This window comes from Panthera pardus, unplaced genomic scaffold (genome assembly GCF_024362965.1).
Source record: "Panthera pardus isolate Hobbes unplaced genomic scaffold, ASM2436296v1 HiC_scaffold_16, whole genome shotgun sequence".
Lineage (NCBI taxonomy): Eukaryota > Metazoa > Chordata > Mammalia > Carnivora > Felidae > Panthera > Panthera pardus.
The window spans coordinates 67,108,596-67,126,977 of NW_026526721.1; the positions used below are offsets into that span (position 1 = coordinate 67,108,596).

Below are 18,382 nucleotides of genomic sequence, written 5' to 3' on the forward strand. Positions count from 1 at the left end.
GCTGGTCTGAGGATGAGAAGGCCCTGTTTTAAGCATCAAGCATCGAGCCCTTCCTGGCCCTCTGCACTCACCCGGCCCCTTCGAGCGAGGTCTCACCAAGCCCATGAGGCAAGCTGTGCAAAACAAGGAGGAGGTACTCTCACTGGTGGCACGTGGGGTGGCCTCTGCCAGCTGTGGCCAAGCCCCGCTCTGCCCATGCCCGACCCTCAGCAGGATGCCCCAGGCTCACCGAGCGCCTCTCCACACTCCCTTTTTTCCTGCCATTCTTGCCTGGCATGACATCCAGCGAGCGGTAGCTGGGTGGCTTCTCCTCAGGCCAGTGTGAGGGGTGTGAGCTGCGGCGGTGGGTTCCCCAGCTCCGGGACTGCCTCTCCTTCTCATCCTCCTCAGAGCTCCAGGAACTGAGGCCGGAAGGCAAGGGCGGGGAGTAGCTGCGGGGCCTGCGCCTCTGGGGCCTCTGGGCATTCTCCCAGGGGCCAGGCCTGTGAGGTCGGCCTGAGTAGTGGCTCCGAGCAGATACATGGTTGGGCCACCAGCGGGCCTCACTGGACGAGGGGCCGTCACTGGGGCTGTCCCTGTCTGACCAGGGCGTGGGTAACCCACGCAGCCCAGAGCAGTGGCGCCTTCCCCTCCGAAGTTGGTTCAGCTCCCGTCCTTCCAATGCCCGGCGCTTAGGCTCCCTGTCCTGGAGCTCCTGGTGAAAAGCAGAGTAGTGGGGCTGCCTTCTCTCCTCCCTCAGATCCCAGGGTCCAGGGGGAATTGGAGTGAGCCACTGTTGGTGGGAGGAGTTGCTGGTCCTCTGGGAGGACGGCAGGTCTCTGATCAGTGGAGGCAGGTGGATGATTCTGCGTTCCACAACCTCAGAGCCCAGGGAGGACAGCATGCTGCAGGCTTGGCCAGATATGGCTTTGAGGTCAGGGGGCAGAGGCTGGGCTGGGTTGAGGTTCCGCAGCTCTTTCTCCAAATACTCTAGGACACCATTGGTGATGGGAGGGTGAGCAGTGGTCTGGCTCATTGGCATCTGTGGGAGGCTGGATCGCAGGGACAAATCTGAATGGAAACAAGGATAAGAACATACAGAATTGCTGGCCCAAAACATGGCTTCTCAGAACCATGGCACCAAAATGCCACATTTTTCAGCTTGCATCCATCCCGTCCCCTTGATCATAGATATCCACTATATTGTCATGAAGGCCCCAATGCAGCCCATATTCCTACCCTTACCCTCTGCCCTCTCCCACCCCAAATCTCTGGCAAGGTTTACCTCGCTGCAGCAGCGGGTTCATTGGATAAGATGAAACCTGGGAGCTCCTGTCCGCCCCCCAGTATAGGGGTTTTTCCATCATCTGAGGGCCTAGGGCCTGAGCCTGCTTCATGTACCGGTGGCGAGCCAGGGCTAGAGGGGAAAAAGGAGAAATGCGGACCCTCAGCCAGGACAAGCCCCACACCTCCCACCTCACTTTTCTTGCTAGGAGGCTTTGCTAAGAGGCCAGTTTCTGACCTATCTTACATAGGAGTGAAAGTTAAGGGAATAGTAACTAATTGGTCATCTTGCAAGGAGCTGGGACTCCTGGGGTACAGGATGCAACCCCTATTCCCAAGGAAAGCATACCTATAACCCTGACTTCCTAGTCTTGAAAATATTGTATCGTCCTGCCATTCCCAGTTTCACCTAAAATTTAGGTAGATACGTGGGTATTAGTAGGCAATGAAATCTTGGGTCCCAGGCCAACAAGGCCTTCAGCCACAGGCCAAATCTAGAAGGTGCAGACGCAAAGGACTTTAAGGCAGCTATGAGTCAGGGACTGCCAGGGAAGCTCAGGGCTGCCCACTCAGAGTGGAAAAAGCTAAAAAAAAAAAAAAAAAAAAAAAAAAAAGGATGTAGATGCTGAGGTCAATGGGCAGAATTACTGGTAAAGGGAGGGACACTGAAGAATTTTCTAGCTGGTACAACAGCCCTGCAACCCTGGGGGTGGAGAGGAGAAACTAGTGGAAGGGAGGCAAGAGATGCAAAAAGCTGAAGTAGATCCCAGTGGATCCTTTCTACTCTTCTCCTTATCCTAAGTAGGGGGAATCTCTAAGTGGTGCAGTGAAGGCAGAGAAGGGAGAAGGGAAATACCATTTCCTTTCAGGGCAAAGAAAATCATATAAAAAAAGCAAGAGGGATCAATAGAAATGTCACTCTGATACCCTAGTGCAGCTAGTCTGAAGCACACAATCCTTTCCTCTCTGCCCCCATGAGTGTAAATTAAAAACAAAATCATTTAGTTGGTTTGTTCATGAATTTCTATTTTAAGGTGATTCTGTCCCAAGGTCTCAGTCCGTCCATGCATGTAGGAAAAGGACTTGTGTGTTCAGGCAGGAAGTGCCTGCCTCAGGCCCCCCAGCTGGCACTCTCACCTCCTCCTGGGTTCCTCAAGCCTGTGGCCACCTCTAAAGCAGCAGGGCTCTGCCTCAGGCTTCCTCCTGGCACAGTAAGAGGGGCAGACAGGCACTCTGGACCCTACTGCAAAGGGCCGGGGATTTGCTGAGGCCAACAGCTAAGTGGCCATCTGGGCCCAATGACTCCAGTGTGAAACAAACTTCCAGCACAACAGGAAGTGGTTGCAGCAGAGCCTCCAGAAATGTCCGGAGCTCCAGCCCTGGTAGTGCGTCATAGCCCAGCCTGGAGGAAATCAGATGCAAACTTAGAGAAGCTCACCCAGCTGCCACACCTTCATGCCACTGGACAGCACTCTAGACCCTCCAAATGCTTCAGCACTTTCCTCTCCCTCTTGCTAACAGATGCCTCCCCTAGCTTCCTATATGTGCTACCATCAGCACACATAATGCCCTGCTTAATACGTATGTGCCAGTCACTTTATATAGGCTAACTAATCCTCAGAGCAATCTGTTAATGTGGGAATTAGATGAAGAAGCTGGGTGCAGGGAGGTTGACTTCCCAGTTCAAGGTCCCATAGCTGGTGATGGCCAGAGGTGCCATTCTGATGCCCAGGCCTGTGTCCTTTCTGTCAAATCAGTGAGTCCCCAGACTCCTTTATTTCTGTGATGAAAAACAAAACAAAAAACAAAAACCTTCCACAATTGTACCTCCTCCCTTTATTACTAACTCAGCTCTATACCTTTCAAAACCCACTCCAGACCTGCCTCTGCCTCTAAGGCCTGGGGACATCTGGCTCAATTGGGAACAACTCTATCCACCCCCCACCCCTCTAACTGAATCCTGGCCACTTCCTTCTCCTACTCTCTTAATTCAACAGTAGAGAAAGGGAAAGTTGGGCTTACTCCTTGCTCCCCAAATGACTTAACTAATGGGACCCTCTGCACACATAACTCTCTAGAGACCCTTCCAGATCCTCCATCTGAGGATGAGGATCTCTGAGATCCTCTCTGAGAGATTAACCCACCTGCTCCCTTCTTAGCTGCCACATCCTTTTCCCCAGGGCCCCTCCCTTCCCTGATGCAATGGAACTGTTGAGATGGGAGTGGAAAACACAACCTCTGAGCTTCTCCTATGCCCTCTTGTCCCCTAGGGATGTCAGGGTTTTCTGTTCACCTAGTGGGGAATCAGATAGGCAATAAAATAAGAGACATGGAGAAAGTAGCTAAGCCTCAAAAAACTCCTAATAAGTTATCTCTGAACCTCAGTGGAGTAAAGTCTGCCTTGATCACTTTAATGAGCTACTTAAAAATATAGATTACTGGGTCCTGTTCCCAGATATCCTTCAGTCTCACGCAGAGCAAGCAGCAGCTGTGTTTTCAACAAGCTCCCTAATTCAAGTGCAGGAAGCTCAACTAGAGTTGTCTACTGAGGATTCTCAAGAATCTCCTGAGAACTATGGTCCTCAGGGTTTAGTTTCCTTAAATAAAAGCTTTCAGGGTCAATGGACTTCCACCTGAATCCCAGTGTATACCAGGAGTCTGATTTTGAGTGACCTTCCAGAGTGTGCGGGCCCAGGCTCCTCATCTGTAAGCTAAGGATGGAAATACCTATTTCATAAAGTTGTTGAGGTTAAATGAAGCAATACATTTGAAATGCCTAACAGATGACAGACAGTCAAGAGACAGTGGCTCTCATTGTTATAAGTCACTTTTTTTGCTTTAGATCCCATAGGAAACAAAAGTATACATTTGGAGCCTAAACTACCAAAGGCATATTTCTCTTCACTTCTGAGGAAAACCCAGGGCACGTTCTTTAAGACATCTCTTCCGTGACAGAAATGACACAGCACCTGCCTCTCCTTCCCTGCAGTCAAGATCATCTGTGGTGCCTTGAAGCCTTCCAACTGCACTTGCCTGTAACTGCTTATCAGCCATTCCCCACTCTTAAAGAACTCCTTCTTTACCCTCTTTTGATCCATGGTCACACAGTCCTTTCACTTTTTCCCATATACCAGTCCCCCTAACTTGGCTGGCTAATCATTTCAGTGACATCCTGAGGAGCTCCCTAGAATCCCATGCACTTGAACTCTTACCATTTCAGCTTTAGCTTCTGGCCCCATGCTGCCAGAGCTGACTGCAGTCAGACAACCGCCTTCAAATAGCCCTGCTCAACTGGCTTCCCTTGACTGATCTATAGACCCCACTTCCCTCCTCTAGAGCAGCAGTTTAAATGGTCCCCACTTCTCATGTCTTCCCCTCCCCATGAACTTTCAGCTGATGACATCATCTTGGTTGAGGAAGAGGAACCAGCCCTGGGCATGGAATCAAGAGAACTATGTCTAGTCCAGGATCTGCCACTAACGAGCTGTGTGAAATTGTGCAAAAGTCTCTTTAGGCCTTACTTCCTTCAGCTGTAAGCAGAATGGGGAGGTGGGTGGGTAGATCAGAGATTCCCATTGTGGCCTGTGGCCCTACTACACGGGATGCCTAGAGGCCCTGTGGGGAGGATGGCCAGTAACCGATGTAGGAATCAGTTTCAATCACTTTCATCTTTTAAGTTCTACTGTGGGTCATTTACCAGTACTAAGTGAAATATCAAGAGTTACTAATATCTGGTGTCATTTCATTTTTTCTCCTCGCTGGTCCTCCATTAACTCACTGTAAAGTGGGAGCAAGTTAGGGAGGTGAGCTGTGGTCAGAGAAGGTCAAGAAGCACTGATGTCATTCTCAAGCTCTGTTCTGCCTCTAGAATTCTGATTTGCTAAAATTGAGACAGGCTGGTATGAGATCCCTCAGCTTCTTCCCTTACACTTTGGATCATCCCCCACATTTTAATGACTTCCCCCCTTTCTCCAGAGGTCAGGCTGCCCTTCCCTTCCTTTCTACAGGTAGTTCTTTTGCTGTATACCTGATGTCAATCCCAACTGTTCCTCCTGCTCAGTGATCGCCTTGCCTCATAAGGCTTCATTTTAGGGGTGGGCACCTGGGTAGCTCAGTGGGTTAAGCGTCCGATTTAGGCTCAGGTCACAATCTCATGGTTAGTGGGTTCAAGCCCTGCGTTAGGCTCTGTGCTGACAGCTCAGAGCCTGGAGCCTGCTTTGGATTCTGTGTCTCCCTCTCTCACTGCCCCTCCCCCACTTGTGTTCTTTCAAAAAAAAAATACGTTAAAAAAATAAGGCTTCACTTTACTCATTTCCTACTGGCCTTGGTTCTTTGCCTACAAATACACTTGGGGTTTTCATATTCTAACCAACAGTCACACACACAAACCCTTCCCCATGCAAGAGCCCTCCTTAACAACTTCAATCCTCTCTATGTAATCTCCTCTTGTCATCAAAATTCTCAGGACAGTGTGCCTTAGTGACTCACTCTGAAAGTGACCTCATTTGCTCAAGTTCAGGGACCTTTATTTGTGGCCTGCATTTCTTTATTTTACCAGTTCTTCTAAATGAACTCTAACCACTTAAGAGAAATCATTCTCCCCCAGAACGTGTTTATCAGCTTACTGACAGTGGATACATTTATCATTTGTGCGGGCTTTGTCCCCGGTTCTGCCTGTTTTTAGTGCCCCACTGACTTAGGGATTCTAAGGCATCTTGGGAGCAGTTTTCTCATCTCTTCATACATATTACTACTTCAGTGATAGTGATTTTTCCTTGGGATCTGTCCCAGAGGCTCTTGAAAGGTAGGGAGTTCCACAGCCCAGTATTGAGTCCTCTGCTATTTTCCCTCTCTTTCAGGAGGTCATTGGTTTCTCTGCCAAGCCCACTGTGATCTACACACAGAGGCTGTGGCAGCCTCAACTGTGTGACATTCGGGCATTCATACGTCAGGTGAACATGGATTCAACACCACACTGCCACTGTTACTTACTAGCTGTGTGACTTCTCTGACCTTCAGTCTCCTCATCTGTTAAGCAGTGATAACACAGTCTTCTAGGGTTGTGAGGATTCACAGAGGGAAATATATGGAAGGGGCTTACGCATAGCAGACATCCAAAAAAAGTTCTCTTTTCCTATAAGACAAAAACCTCGGAACACAGACCTGAAACCAGACTCAGGCCATTAGCCTTCTTGACATTGTAGATTAAGGTTTTTTTTCTATCTTAAGAGGTAATTCCTTATATTTCCTTTTAAAAAATTTCCTTTCAAATGAACCAAACTGATAAAAGTGATTATCTCTGAGTGCTTAGTGTTTACACTTTCCCAAATTTCTCAAATTTTCTACAATGTCATACCTTACTTGTATCATCAGGAGAAAAGATGTTATTTTAAGAACACAAAATTCCTACCATTTAAAGCAGGTGATTCCACTCCATCTATTTATTAAGAAGTCATTATAGAATAATTTTCTATTAAAACATTTGGCATTCCACAGCCAAATTTTTTAGGGTATATCATAATTTTGGTTTAAAATGTCAAATTTTAGGGGCACCTGGGTGGCTCAGTCAGTTAAGTGCCTGACTTCAGCTTAGGACAGGATCTCACAGTTCATGAGTTCAAGCCCGGCCTCGGACTCTGTGCTGACAGCTCAGAGTCTGAAGCCTGCTTCAGATTCTGTCTCCCTCTTTCTCTGCCCTTCCCCTGCTCATGCTCTGTCGCTCTCTCTCTCTCAAAAATAAATAAACATTTGAAAAAAATAAAAAAAAAAAGTCAAATTTTAGCCCAAAGAAAGATCACATTAAGAGCAAGATCTTCCGTTCCCTCTCTCCTTCATCTAAACCTCTTTCCTTTATCTAAAAAGAGATATTCAAAGTGTGGCCCACAGCTCAGCAGCATCACATCACTTGGGAACTTTTGAGGAATACAAATTGTCGGGCTACCCCAAACCAATTAAACCAGAAACTCTGGACGTAGAGCCAGAAACTAAGTTTTAACAAGCCCTCTAGGTGATTCTTAAGTTTAAGAATCACTGCTTTAACTCCTTTCTCCTCTATCTGTTCTTTTCAAGTCCTCTCTAAGGGGTGGCCTTCTCTCTCACTGCTACATTCAAACCACTTGCTCTAGCCACTCCCTGTCCAAGCAAGGTGAGAGCTAGGAGCAAATACTGAAGCACAGGCATTTCAGGGCCACTGAGGAAATGCCATCAATAGGCAGAACCATTGGAAGGAGGCCTCAGGCAGGCTCGGATGTGGAGAGACAGAAATCTTCCCACTTGGGTCTAAAGCTTTCTCTAGCATTATATTCTGTGCTGGGGTCAAAGACCTCTGAGCCTGTGAGGGGAGAAGGGCATGGAGGAGAACCTGGAAGGACCCAAGGTTTTGATCTGTGTGTGTGAAGCTCATGTATTTGGGATACCAGGCTCCAGCATCACCCCATCCCACTGCCTATCTGTCCTCTCTCACCTTCCTCGGGGCAGCAGCAACGGGCAGGACAGCAGGGGCAGCGGATGTAGCAGCAGCAATACTGAGGACAGCACTGGCACCAGCACACTCCAATCAGCAGGAGCAGGAGGAGGGCTCCCAGAATGATGAAGATCACTGTCAGCCAGTCTGCAGGGGAGACACCAAGAGGAAGCTAACCAAATATGCAGGTGAATGCTTCCAGGTCTAATATTCTAGAGGTCTAATAAATATAGCTCTTGACCTATAGGTTAAGCTTGACCAATATACCAGCAAAAAAAAAAAAAAAAAAAAAAAAAAAAAAAAGACAAGGAAAGGAAAGGAAAAGGAAAAGGAAAAGGAAAAGAAAAAGGAAAAGGAAAAGAAAAAAAATAAAGTTTAGTTTTGGTAAGGGACCTTCAGAGGTTGGCAATCCAACAATAACCTGGGCTTGCTTGTTTCTGTGCTGTATGTAAAAGTGTCACAGCAATGAGGTGGCTAAATAGAAAGCTCCAACAGCACTTACGCAGAACAATGAGCTTCACCTCCTTATCTGGGTCTCCTGATGTGTCCCCTGGAGCCTCAATGGTGCAATAATACACTCCATGGTCCCACCACATCACTTCATTAATCACAAGGTCTGCTCCTGCAGGGAGGAGGGAAAAAGTACCAGGTGTTAAAGGAGAGGGCCCTAGTATGTGACCTATGGCTTAGGACTCAGCACTGTCCTTCCACATCCTTAGGGCCCCCCTCATAGTTCTGTCTTTTTTCTGAGACCATCCTATTTCTCCAAACAGTCTAATAATGGTAGAACTCACCATTCATTGAACCCTACCAGGTGCTTTGAAAGGATTTTGGACATCACCTCATTTAATTCCCACCACAGCTCACAGTGGGTGAGATGACATTACACTGTCACCCAGGGTCTCTTCTCCCTTTTTCTCTGTCTTATAATTTTTGGTCATGTACATGGCCATCTAGAATAAAGTCACTACTTCCTGTCATCTCTTACAGGTGGACATGAACATGTGACTCAGTTCTGGTGGATAGAATGTAAGCAGAAGTGTTACAAGATGGCTCCCAGGAACTTTCTTAAAACAGTTGGGGAACATCTTTGTCCTTTTCTTCATCTTTTCTTTTATACTGTTATCAGTCAAGCACATGTGATGAATGCCATCTTGGACCATGGGGGAGAAAAAGACTTTCTTGGTGAGCTGGAGCTGGGGACCATCCCTCAGGACTTAATGGAACAGAGGCATCACACTAGTTTTGGACTATCTACCTCAAAATTTATACATGAGAAGAAAAAAACTTCTTTATTAAGTCACTAATATTTGGAGATTTTGCTTATTCACAATCAAACTCTACACAATCCTGATACACTAACCATGATTATTGGCTGCATTTCAGATGATCACATGAAGAAACCAAGACTCCAGGAGGCTAAGAAACTAGCCTAAGAACAGAGAAATAATGCTTAGCATAAGTAGGTTCAAATCCATGTCTCTCTGTTGCAAAGCTGGTGCTGTTAACCACTAAGTTCTGATGTCCTCTCCAAAGTGGGTAGAAAACTCCACAGCCTGGATCCCTCTCTGGCTATGAATGGATCCCTCTGGATCTTGAAGGGATGGGTTATGAGATGAATTGAATGAGTAAGGATGAAATGCCACTATTTTAAGGGTAAATGTTATTCAATGCTCAAGAAAGGATTTTCAGTTCTCATGAGCACCAAGCGCTGTGCTACTTAAGATAGATGAATGGTATGTTCAAGTTTAGTAAATGCAACAAATCTTCACTAAAGACCTTTTGTGGGTCCAGCACTGAGTCATACACTGGGAAGATCTGCAGAGGAACCAGACTCCTCTGTCCTAACAGGGCTTAAAGTCCAGTCAGAAGATCCAGGCAGCTTCCACATTCCTGCTATTTCACCCACAGTAAGTGCCAGGGGACATCTTCAAATTCTTTTAAAAAAAACCCAAAAAACCAAAAACAAAACAAAAAAACCCTTCGCATTATGGACTTGCTCCTGCTTAGCTGGCAGTCATATTTACAATTCTCCATTATCTGTTTGTCAAAAAATATTTATTGAGGAAATGAAACAGAAATGCAAGGTCACGCACCACTGGAGCTAACTTCAACTTTTGTTTCCTTCTCTTTCTACGTCAATCTCTACAATATTTTCCTCCCCATGATTTTCCAAACACACTACCTTTCCCAGAAAGAGCTTCCCCTAGACTTGGAAGAATGGGGAAAGTGTTTTGGAGGAGGTTCTCCCTCTAAGTTAATGTGTATCATAGGTCTGCCCCAGTTTTTATTAGAAACATAAACATGTTTTTCAGGGATGTCACAGTAATGAGGACATTCAGATATGTTAATATTTAAATTTCTTTATGTTTATTTATTTTTGAGAGAGAGAAACAGAGCACGAGTCGGGGAGGGGCAGAGAGAGACAGAGACCTAGATTTCAAAGCAGGCTCCAGGCTCTGAGTAATGTGGGCTCAAACTCATGAGCTGTGAGATCGTGACCTGAGCTGAAGTTGGACACTCAACCAACTGAGTCACCCAGGCACCCCTCGATATGTTTATATTTTAAATGATCCAAGAACTGATTTGACAGGGTCATTTCAAATGACGCAAGCACAGGGCAAAGAAGTGTCAGAAAACAAGGGTTCTAGGAAGTCACAACAAGCATGGAGGTAGAATTAAAAACCAAGGGGGAAATAATGGTTTTCCATGGGAGTAAGGAAGAAGCAAAGTTTGATCCAAAAGTGACTGGGAGTGAAAATAGTGGATACTATTGTTCAAAATTAGATAAAAGGAAGAAAGAAAGAAAGAAAGAAAGAAAGAAAGAAAGAAAGAAAGAAAGAAAGAAAGAAAGAAAGAAAAAAGCAAGGACTGTCTGTCACCTTGTCACCTCTGGGGAATTTTATCCTTCAAAAACTAAATGAGACTTGCCAAAAGAGACTTTACATTTTGGAGTCAGATAAGGGCTCATTTTGCAGGTTCTGGGAAAAACAGAACCACCCTGAATCTTTGAGAATGTACCTAGAGACCAGAATAGGACAGATGTTCACTAAAGCTAAGAGTTTAAGGGCTGGCTTGGGGAAAGCAGAGATTGCATGTAAAAGGATCAGGTTTAAATATTACAGCTAAAGTATTAGACACCAATCTGGAAGGAAATATTAAATTGGCTCCCTTTAAATGATCTACCTTTAAATGGTCATCAAATATTCACTGATTTCCTCACATTGTTGCCACAGGTACCCTGAGTGGCCTGCTTAGTGTATTCTCTGCCATTTTTCCCCTTTTAAGCAGCAAATATTTATTTAACACTGCACATGAAACTCACTGAAATAGCCTCTGAATTATGTGCCAATAACCCATCATGGCAATCCTGGATTACAAGGTAGGAATGTAGGGCTAACCCTCCGTCCAAAAGCGTGCTCAGTGATGGTAACTAAAGTTCACTGCACACTTAATATTTGCTAAGTGCTTTATGTATATCATCTCACTTAATCCTGACAAATCTCCACAAGATGGGGAGTACTATGGCAAGTCCCATTTTGTAGAAAAAAATCGAAGGGACTTACCCAAGTTCACATACCCTATAAGTGCAGAATGGGGACCCACACCAGAATCTGACTGCAGACTGAGGGTTCTAACCACCACTCCGTGTACTAGGCATAAAGAATAAACATGCTTTAGACATAGCTTTCAGATATCACGTTTGATACTTACTTCAGTGTAGGGAGACAGAGCCTATTATGTCCATCTTTCAGATGAGGTAACAGACGCCAGAGAAAAAAATCTGCTGCTGGTCAATGAACTAATGCTCTTGGTCAATGAACCCTAACGCTCTTTCCTCTACCAATGGGTGATGATGGTGTCAAGGTGGCCACCTACTTGAAAGCCCCTTAGATATATACAACAGGAGTGGTCAGAGGGAAACTCAGGGCCCTGGGGTTCACACAGGCCCTGAGGGCAATTTATGGGAGGGAGCAAACAAGACTGATCCACACCTTAGCCATGAAAAAGCAAAAGAAACCACCCACTCCCAGACCTTTAGCCAAAGCTGTAGGACATCTTCTCATCCAGACACCAACTTCCAGGGGAGTGACTTCAGATGGTGGTACAGCATTCTATGTATCTGGCAATTTCCTCAAACAAACAAATGGAAAGAAAAAAGGGAGGGGAATCCCCACAATGACTCAGCCTGTCAGGCCTGGTGTCCACCACCCCCATTTCCCTGCTGCCTCCCCTGCACTCACGGTTCTGGATGGTGATCTTGCGCTGCCGGTAATCCACCCCCAGCACGGGCTCATTCTGCCCCCGCCTCTGAGCCACGATGCGAACCTCCCGCTGGCTGTCATTGCAGTCATTGGAGGGGTCCTGGCCCAGGGATAAAGCTGCCTGGTAAGCTGAGAAAAGGAGACACAGCTAAGTCACACAGCAGGGGGAATTCCCATGAATAAAGGCACCTTTAGTGTTCCCTGGAGCAGGGAAGCTTCTCAATTTTTCCTGAGCTCATGCATCTACTGGGAATCTCACTAAACATGAAATTTCTGAGTCTGCGGGTCCGGAGTGAGAATCTGAGAGTCTGCATTTCTAATGAACTCCCAGGTGATATTAATGAACTTTTGAGCAGCAAGACCCAGACCCCTCTAAAAGGCCATCATTTCTAAATCCTGGCTGCATGCCCCCGTTTCCCAGCCCAACTACCCTTACCTCATTTTTGGTAACCCCAGATTCTGCCCCCACAGGGTTCATCTACCTGCCCTTACAATGCATTTTCTGGTGGCAAATGCCTACCACCCTGGTCTCTTTTCCCTGGCCCTTTATTTGAAGAGTAACCCCCTGAAAATCATGCCTTGATTTAGAGATGTGTCTTTTGGGAACGAGGCCAGGTTCTGTCAGTGACTCAGACATTTAGGTATCGGGGTTCATACTGTAAGATGTACTGTAAGTCAGGGCTGACAGAGGTAAAGCTCACGCCTCCCCCCATTTTTCCTCATCTCAGGAAGCTCACTTCCTTCCTTATAGATGGCGTCTACTTCTACTCTCAAAAATTTCTACAAGGTTAATTGTAGAACCTCTCACAGGGCTGCCAGTGAGGATCTGCATTCCTTTGTTCCTTGAGAGAGGCAGAAGTAGACAGCTAGAAAGAGCTTTGCTTTCGGAGCACAGAACTGACATGAGTGGGGCAGCCACTACTGTGAGGTAGGACGTGGCTAAGCATAGGTAGGGGGAATTGTGCAGCCCGAGAATGTATTCCCTGGGGGCAGTGAGCTCTTGCTCACTCGCTCACTCGGAGGGTTCAATCGGCCACCAGGAAGGCTGACCATAAAAGGGAGTGTGGCAGTGTGCGGAGGTTCACAAATGGCCACTCCTCAGCATCCTGGAGGGTGTAGGAGGCTTCTTGTCTACATTCTAAGGTGGTGAAGGTGATGGCGGCAGACTTCAGACTCATCTCAGTGTGCTGGCACGCAACCAAATGGGCTGGGAGGCAGGACTTGAGCTGCCTTTTAAAAAAAACTTAATGTCTGAGCTGCCTAAATCTTTTCAGGAACAAGGTAGGACATAAATTTTAAAATAAAATAGTATGTGACCAGGAATAAGTTAGTTCATCTGCCTGGGCCATTTATCTATCAAATGAGGGGGCCACATTAAGTGATCTTTGTGGCTTCTCATAAGGATTTGTGACCCTAAATAATTCCTATGCCTTCATGGCAATGCTTCACAGAGGGGCCTGGGCAGAGGCGGGGAGGGCACTCACATGCAGAGTAGTAGTCAAAGATAGGGTCCTTGCAGAAGGACTTGAAGCGCCACGTCACTACCACATCCTGGAGCTGGGCGGAGGTGGTGTAGTCACATTTGAGGACGACAGAGGCAAACAGGGTGACATAGCGCTCCGTGTGCTGGACGGTCACCAGCAAGGACAGGCACCCTGCAGCCAAGAGCAGGAGAAAACACTGAAGGCATACTATGTCTCTGATAGGTGACCTACTTCTGTTCATGGAGTGATAAAAGCCATGCAAATAAGTGAACACACTGTCTGACTAGATGGGAGCTCACAGGCAGAGTTAGAGGCGGAGACTGCAGACACTCTGGGCGAGGTGGAGGACAGAGCAAGGATGACTTGCAAGGGTCTCATCCGTCCAGCAACAATACAGAAACTGTATGAAAAGAAGGCTGTATAGGTACTGGTCTGAGCCTGCTAATACATGCATACATTTTCTCATGTCACTTTTCTTAAAATGTTTCCCCACTTCCCCAAGGAAGGATTCTGTGTCTCCCTCTCTCTCTCTCTCTGCCCCTCCCCTGCTCATGCTCTGTCTCTGTCTCTCTCTCTCTTTCTCTCTCTCTCAAAAATAAGTGTTAAAAAAAAAAAAAGAAGAAGAAGAAGAAGCCTTCCCTGACTGCAAACCTGGGAGAGGGGCCCTGTGTATTTTCCTAAAGTGCCTCTTTCTACCCCCAGGCAACACTTTTCACATGCCTTGGTGATGGCCAGTTAAGTGCAGGCTCTGAGCAGGCTGAGTTTGTCTCTGACTCATCATTTAAGCACGAGCACCTCATCCTGCACTGTCACCTCCTTGGCACCCAACAGATGTTTGTTGAATAAATAATGGAATGAATGACCAAGAATACATCAACAGTAGAAACTGGCAGTACAGGTTGTAGACATAAGCATGACAACATAAATAAAAACGATCAGATTGTGACAAATTTTATCAAGAAAACTTGAAGAAATTAAGGTTTTTTTCTTTTCTCCTTTTTAAAACTCCTTCTCCCCAGCCTCCAAAGCTACAAATATACTTGCAGCTCCAGGTCTGCCTTGATGAGGAACCAGGTGGCACAGAAAGTCAGGTGGACTCTGGCGTGGTGAGGGGTCCACACATAACCAACATCTTAGAATGTTCCTATGTCAATATGGTTTCTAGGCCAAGTTATAAGGGATCTTCTTGTGGGAGGTTTAGCTCAGAATAGTAGTATTCAAACTTGAACACGCACCACCAGGACTTGTAACAGCCCAGATCACTGTCAGTAGGAGTTTCTGATTCAGCAGGACTTGGGTGGGGCCCAAGAACTTACATTTCTAACAAGTTTCCAGGAGACGCTGATACTACTGCTCTGGGCATCATACTCTGAGAACCACTGGTGTCGACTAAACTAAAAACAAAACAAACAGGCCTTGTACTCTGAGACAACTGGGTTCAAATAACACTTCGCTATTTATTTGGACATTATACAAGTTTTTTTTACTCTGAGTTTGTGTTTTCTCAGCTGTGGCTGGAGATTATAGTAGTCCTAACCTCATCGGGTCCTTGAAAGAACGCAGTGAGATCATTCTCTTCTGGCACTTGGCATGGCGCCTGGCACATATGCTGCTGTGTTAGTGTCGGAGTCGGAGTCTGAATCTGAGTCTCTTTCCCTCTTTTCCTTTATCATGAAGGCCAGAGAGAAAGGGGTTCAAGTTGGGGTTCTCTCCAGGAGAGTTCTCAGGTGGAATGGCTTCAAGGTGACTGTTTTACTCCCACAAACATTTAGCGCCACTCTCACCCCTTACAAAACAGCTGGGTGAGCCTGGCTCAAAGGCCAGAGCCATGTGGTTCTGAGTCCTTCCTCACCTGCTGGACACAGCCCTCGTGAAATAGTAAGTGGTGGCTTGTGACGGGCACATGCACCCACTTTTCTCACATCCACAGAGAAAGAGCAGAGTGCTGCTCAGGATAGGCCCTTGCCCCCAGAAATGACCTAAACTGTCTCTAGGGCTGGGCTGAAATGAGTATGTGCCTGTGACAGACCTGCTGTAAAGAGGATCTGCAGGGGAGACCTGTACCTGGGCAAGACTTCATGGAAGAAAAATATAAGCTGGACCTTAAGACTCAGGTAGGATTAAGATCACACGTGAAAAATAGGAAGAAGGCAGAGAAACTCATGGCTTCAAGGCAGAAGAAGAGAGTGAGCAAAAGCCCTTATCAGAAAGGAGCAGTTATTTACGGGGCTTGGAGGGAACCAAACTGGCTAGTATTCTGGCTTTATGGGAAGCAGAGGGATAAATAAGGTGGGGCTGGTGGTAGCGTGTGGGGGTGGAGTCTAAATCACACTGAAGCATGTATTTCTAGTTAATGGATAATCACTGGAGACTTTTCTGTAGAGTAATAGGGCAAAAGTGGTGTCTTTGGTAAGACTGATGACTTCCTTGTCCAGCTATAAAGATCATCATTTCAAAAATGAGCCTTGAGTAGTTTGGGAGAAAAACAGCTGCTGTCTTCTACCAGCTATTCCTGGACTAATTCCTGGAAATTAGTCCAATCAGAAATGGAAGAGCCAGTGACCAGCGTCTCAAGCCTAACATGGATTGCTTTGTAATCTGCTTTGTTAGTTTTGCTTCTCTACCCTCACCACCCTCCTTGTTTTTTTCCAGAACTGACCTGACATAGACCTTGGAACTTTCCCCCAACACAGCTTTAACTGAAGAGAAGTCGCTACAGGTAAGCTTTTGACAATGTCCAGGATGGCACTGTCAACACCAGCTTATTTTGCTCAGCAGATACACGGATTGGAATGGAAATAAAAACACCTATTTGTGGTCTAAACAAAATCCTATGTCCACACAGTACTTTCAAATATTTTCTTTTACACATTAAAAATGATCCCTGGGAGGAGATGAGCAGTGCCCCTTCATACACCGCAAATCTGAGACTGGAAAAGGTGAGTGGCCTGTCTGTAGTCGCTTCACTTTCTAATAAGGTCAGAGTCAAGATTCCACCCCTGAGCAGTACTCTGGCCACTCTGCCTGGTTATTCTTTAAATAAAGGAAGATGTTCGGTACTCACTAGCCTGCAAATAATTGTGGAGTGTGGAGCCAGGCTATAATTGGCAGCAATCACTCTGATACTGTGATTGACTGATAACCTGCATGTTCTTTATTTTCCTGAATGGTAATGTGACATAAATAGCAATTTCTTCAGAGGACTGTAGTGAATATTATTTGTATAGAGGTGGAACATTTGGAGGGAGGGAGGTTTGCTGGGTGTCAGAGAAAGGAATTTGGAGCTAGAAGTTACTTTCAGGTAGCTTTGAAGATTGCTGAATCTGACACTCTGAGGGAGAAGAATGGGGACAAGGGTGATCACCTTTATTGCCAGATTCCCATTCAGCACCCTTCCATGAATGCCTTTATTATGGCCAAAACATACCTGAGGTGACATGACTCACCTTTACCAACGTCAGCACTGGCTTTGCTGGCTGGGTATTTACTCCTTCATCCTCTCTCAGATTTCATCCCTTATGTGAATTTCAAGCCCTTGAAATAGATCAGGTTCCCACAATTTTGACTGAACTGAGCTCACTCCCACTCTCTCCAGGGTTCTTCCAGCCCCATAGCATATGCACTCTTGGACCTATACCCCTTGCCCTCCTCCACAAAGAGAGTAAGAGTCCCAGGACAAAAGGTACTGAGCAACCACCAACCCTCCCTCCCCTTTTCTCAGCTGTTGCTGTGAATCTTAGGATCTATTGTGTGCCAGGTGATGCACACACATTGCCTCTTATCTTCACAAAACCCTCTAGGGTGGGAATCCCTCTGCTCATATATGTGGGCCAAGCTTCAGAGACTATAATAAACCAAGCCCTCTCAGCCTCAGGATTTGGTTCTGCTGGCACCCAAACCTAATCTTTCCCAAGCAGGCAAGCTTGACTTTCCAAGTGGAAGTCAGGTGTTAAACTCAAAAAGTAGGAGGATTTTCCAGATTGGGAGGAGGACAGCCTATCTCAAAGGCAAAAACTTCCCATCCTTCTTGTTCTGTAGCCTCAGACTTCTCAGTAAAACTAACCACATTGGTCATGCACACTACTATGCAGGTAAAGTTTTCAAGAAGAGACTAAGAATAGAAGAATCTGGGCTGAAAATAGGGACAGATTCAAAAAGGTAGATGTCGATGTTGGATCTTTGCTTTTTTTTTTTTTTTTTGAGAGAGAGAGAGAGCAGGGGAGAGGGAGGGGGAGGGGGGGGAGAGAGAGAGAGAGAGAGAGAGAGAGAGGGAGAGAGGGAGGGAGAGAAGGAGGGAGGGAGGGAGGGAGGGAGGGAGGGAGGGAGGGAGGGACAGACAGAATATCTTAAGCAGCTTCATGCCCAACACAGAGCCCAAGGCAGGGCTCAATCTCACTATCCTGAGATCATGACCTGAGCCGAAATCAAAAGCCACCTAGGCACTCCGGATCTTTGCTCTTTAAATTGTTTTCAAATTCTTATATTTCTTTTCTTTTTTTTTTAAATTTTTAATTTTTATTAATTTTTGAAAGACAGAAAGAAACAGAAGGTGAGCAGAAGAGGGGCACAGAGAGGGAGACACAGAACCTGAAGCAGGCTCCAGGCTCTGAGCTATCAGCACAGAGCCTGACACAGGGCTCAAACCCACAAACCGTGAGATTGTGACCTGAGCTAAAGGCAGATGCTCAACTGACTGAGCCACCCAGGGGCCCCTCAAATTCTTATATATTTTTTCTATTTTTAAATTTCCTTCATCCTGTGGTATCCCCTTCATTTCCTAAATATCTCTATCATTTTCTTTTGAAACTTTAATTCTGGAGAGTGACTTCCTGAGTTCAGATTTTGTCTCCACTCTCCCACCAGCTAAAAGACCTAACAAATTATTTCCAAACTACAATTGCCTCTTT

General features: G+C 46.1%; 1 protein-coding gene across 6 annotated transcripts in view; it reads right to left on the bottom strand.

Moving 5' to 3' along the window:
• Nucleotides 1-18,382, bottom strand: part of ILDR1 (immunoglobulin like domain containing receptor 1) — a 30,292-nt gene that overhangs the window by 5,011 nt on the left and 6,899 nt on the right. For 2 of the 6 annotated variants that reach the window (XM_019448541.2, XM_019448542.2), the window contains exons 2-7: nt 13,476-13,646; nt 11,971-12,120; nt 8,229-8,348; nt 7,727-7,873; nt 1,265-1,396; nt 230-1,050 (exon numbers count right to left, since the gene is read on the bottom strand). In XM_019448541.2, coding sequence (XP_019304086.1) covers nt 230-1,050; nt 1,265-1,396; nt 7,727-7,873; nt 8,229-8,348; nt 11,971-12,120; nt 13,476-13,646 — 1,541 coding nt within the window. Of the gene's footprint in view, nt 1-229; nt 1,051-1,264; nt 1,397-7,726; nt 7,874-8,228; nt 8,349-11,292; nt 11,380-11,762; nt 11,861-11,970; nt 12,121-13,475; nt 13,647-18,382 lie in introns of those variants that run through there. The other 4 variants (XM_019448546.2, XM_019448548.2, XM_019448544.2 and 1 more) reach the window with 4 other exon arrangements.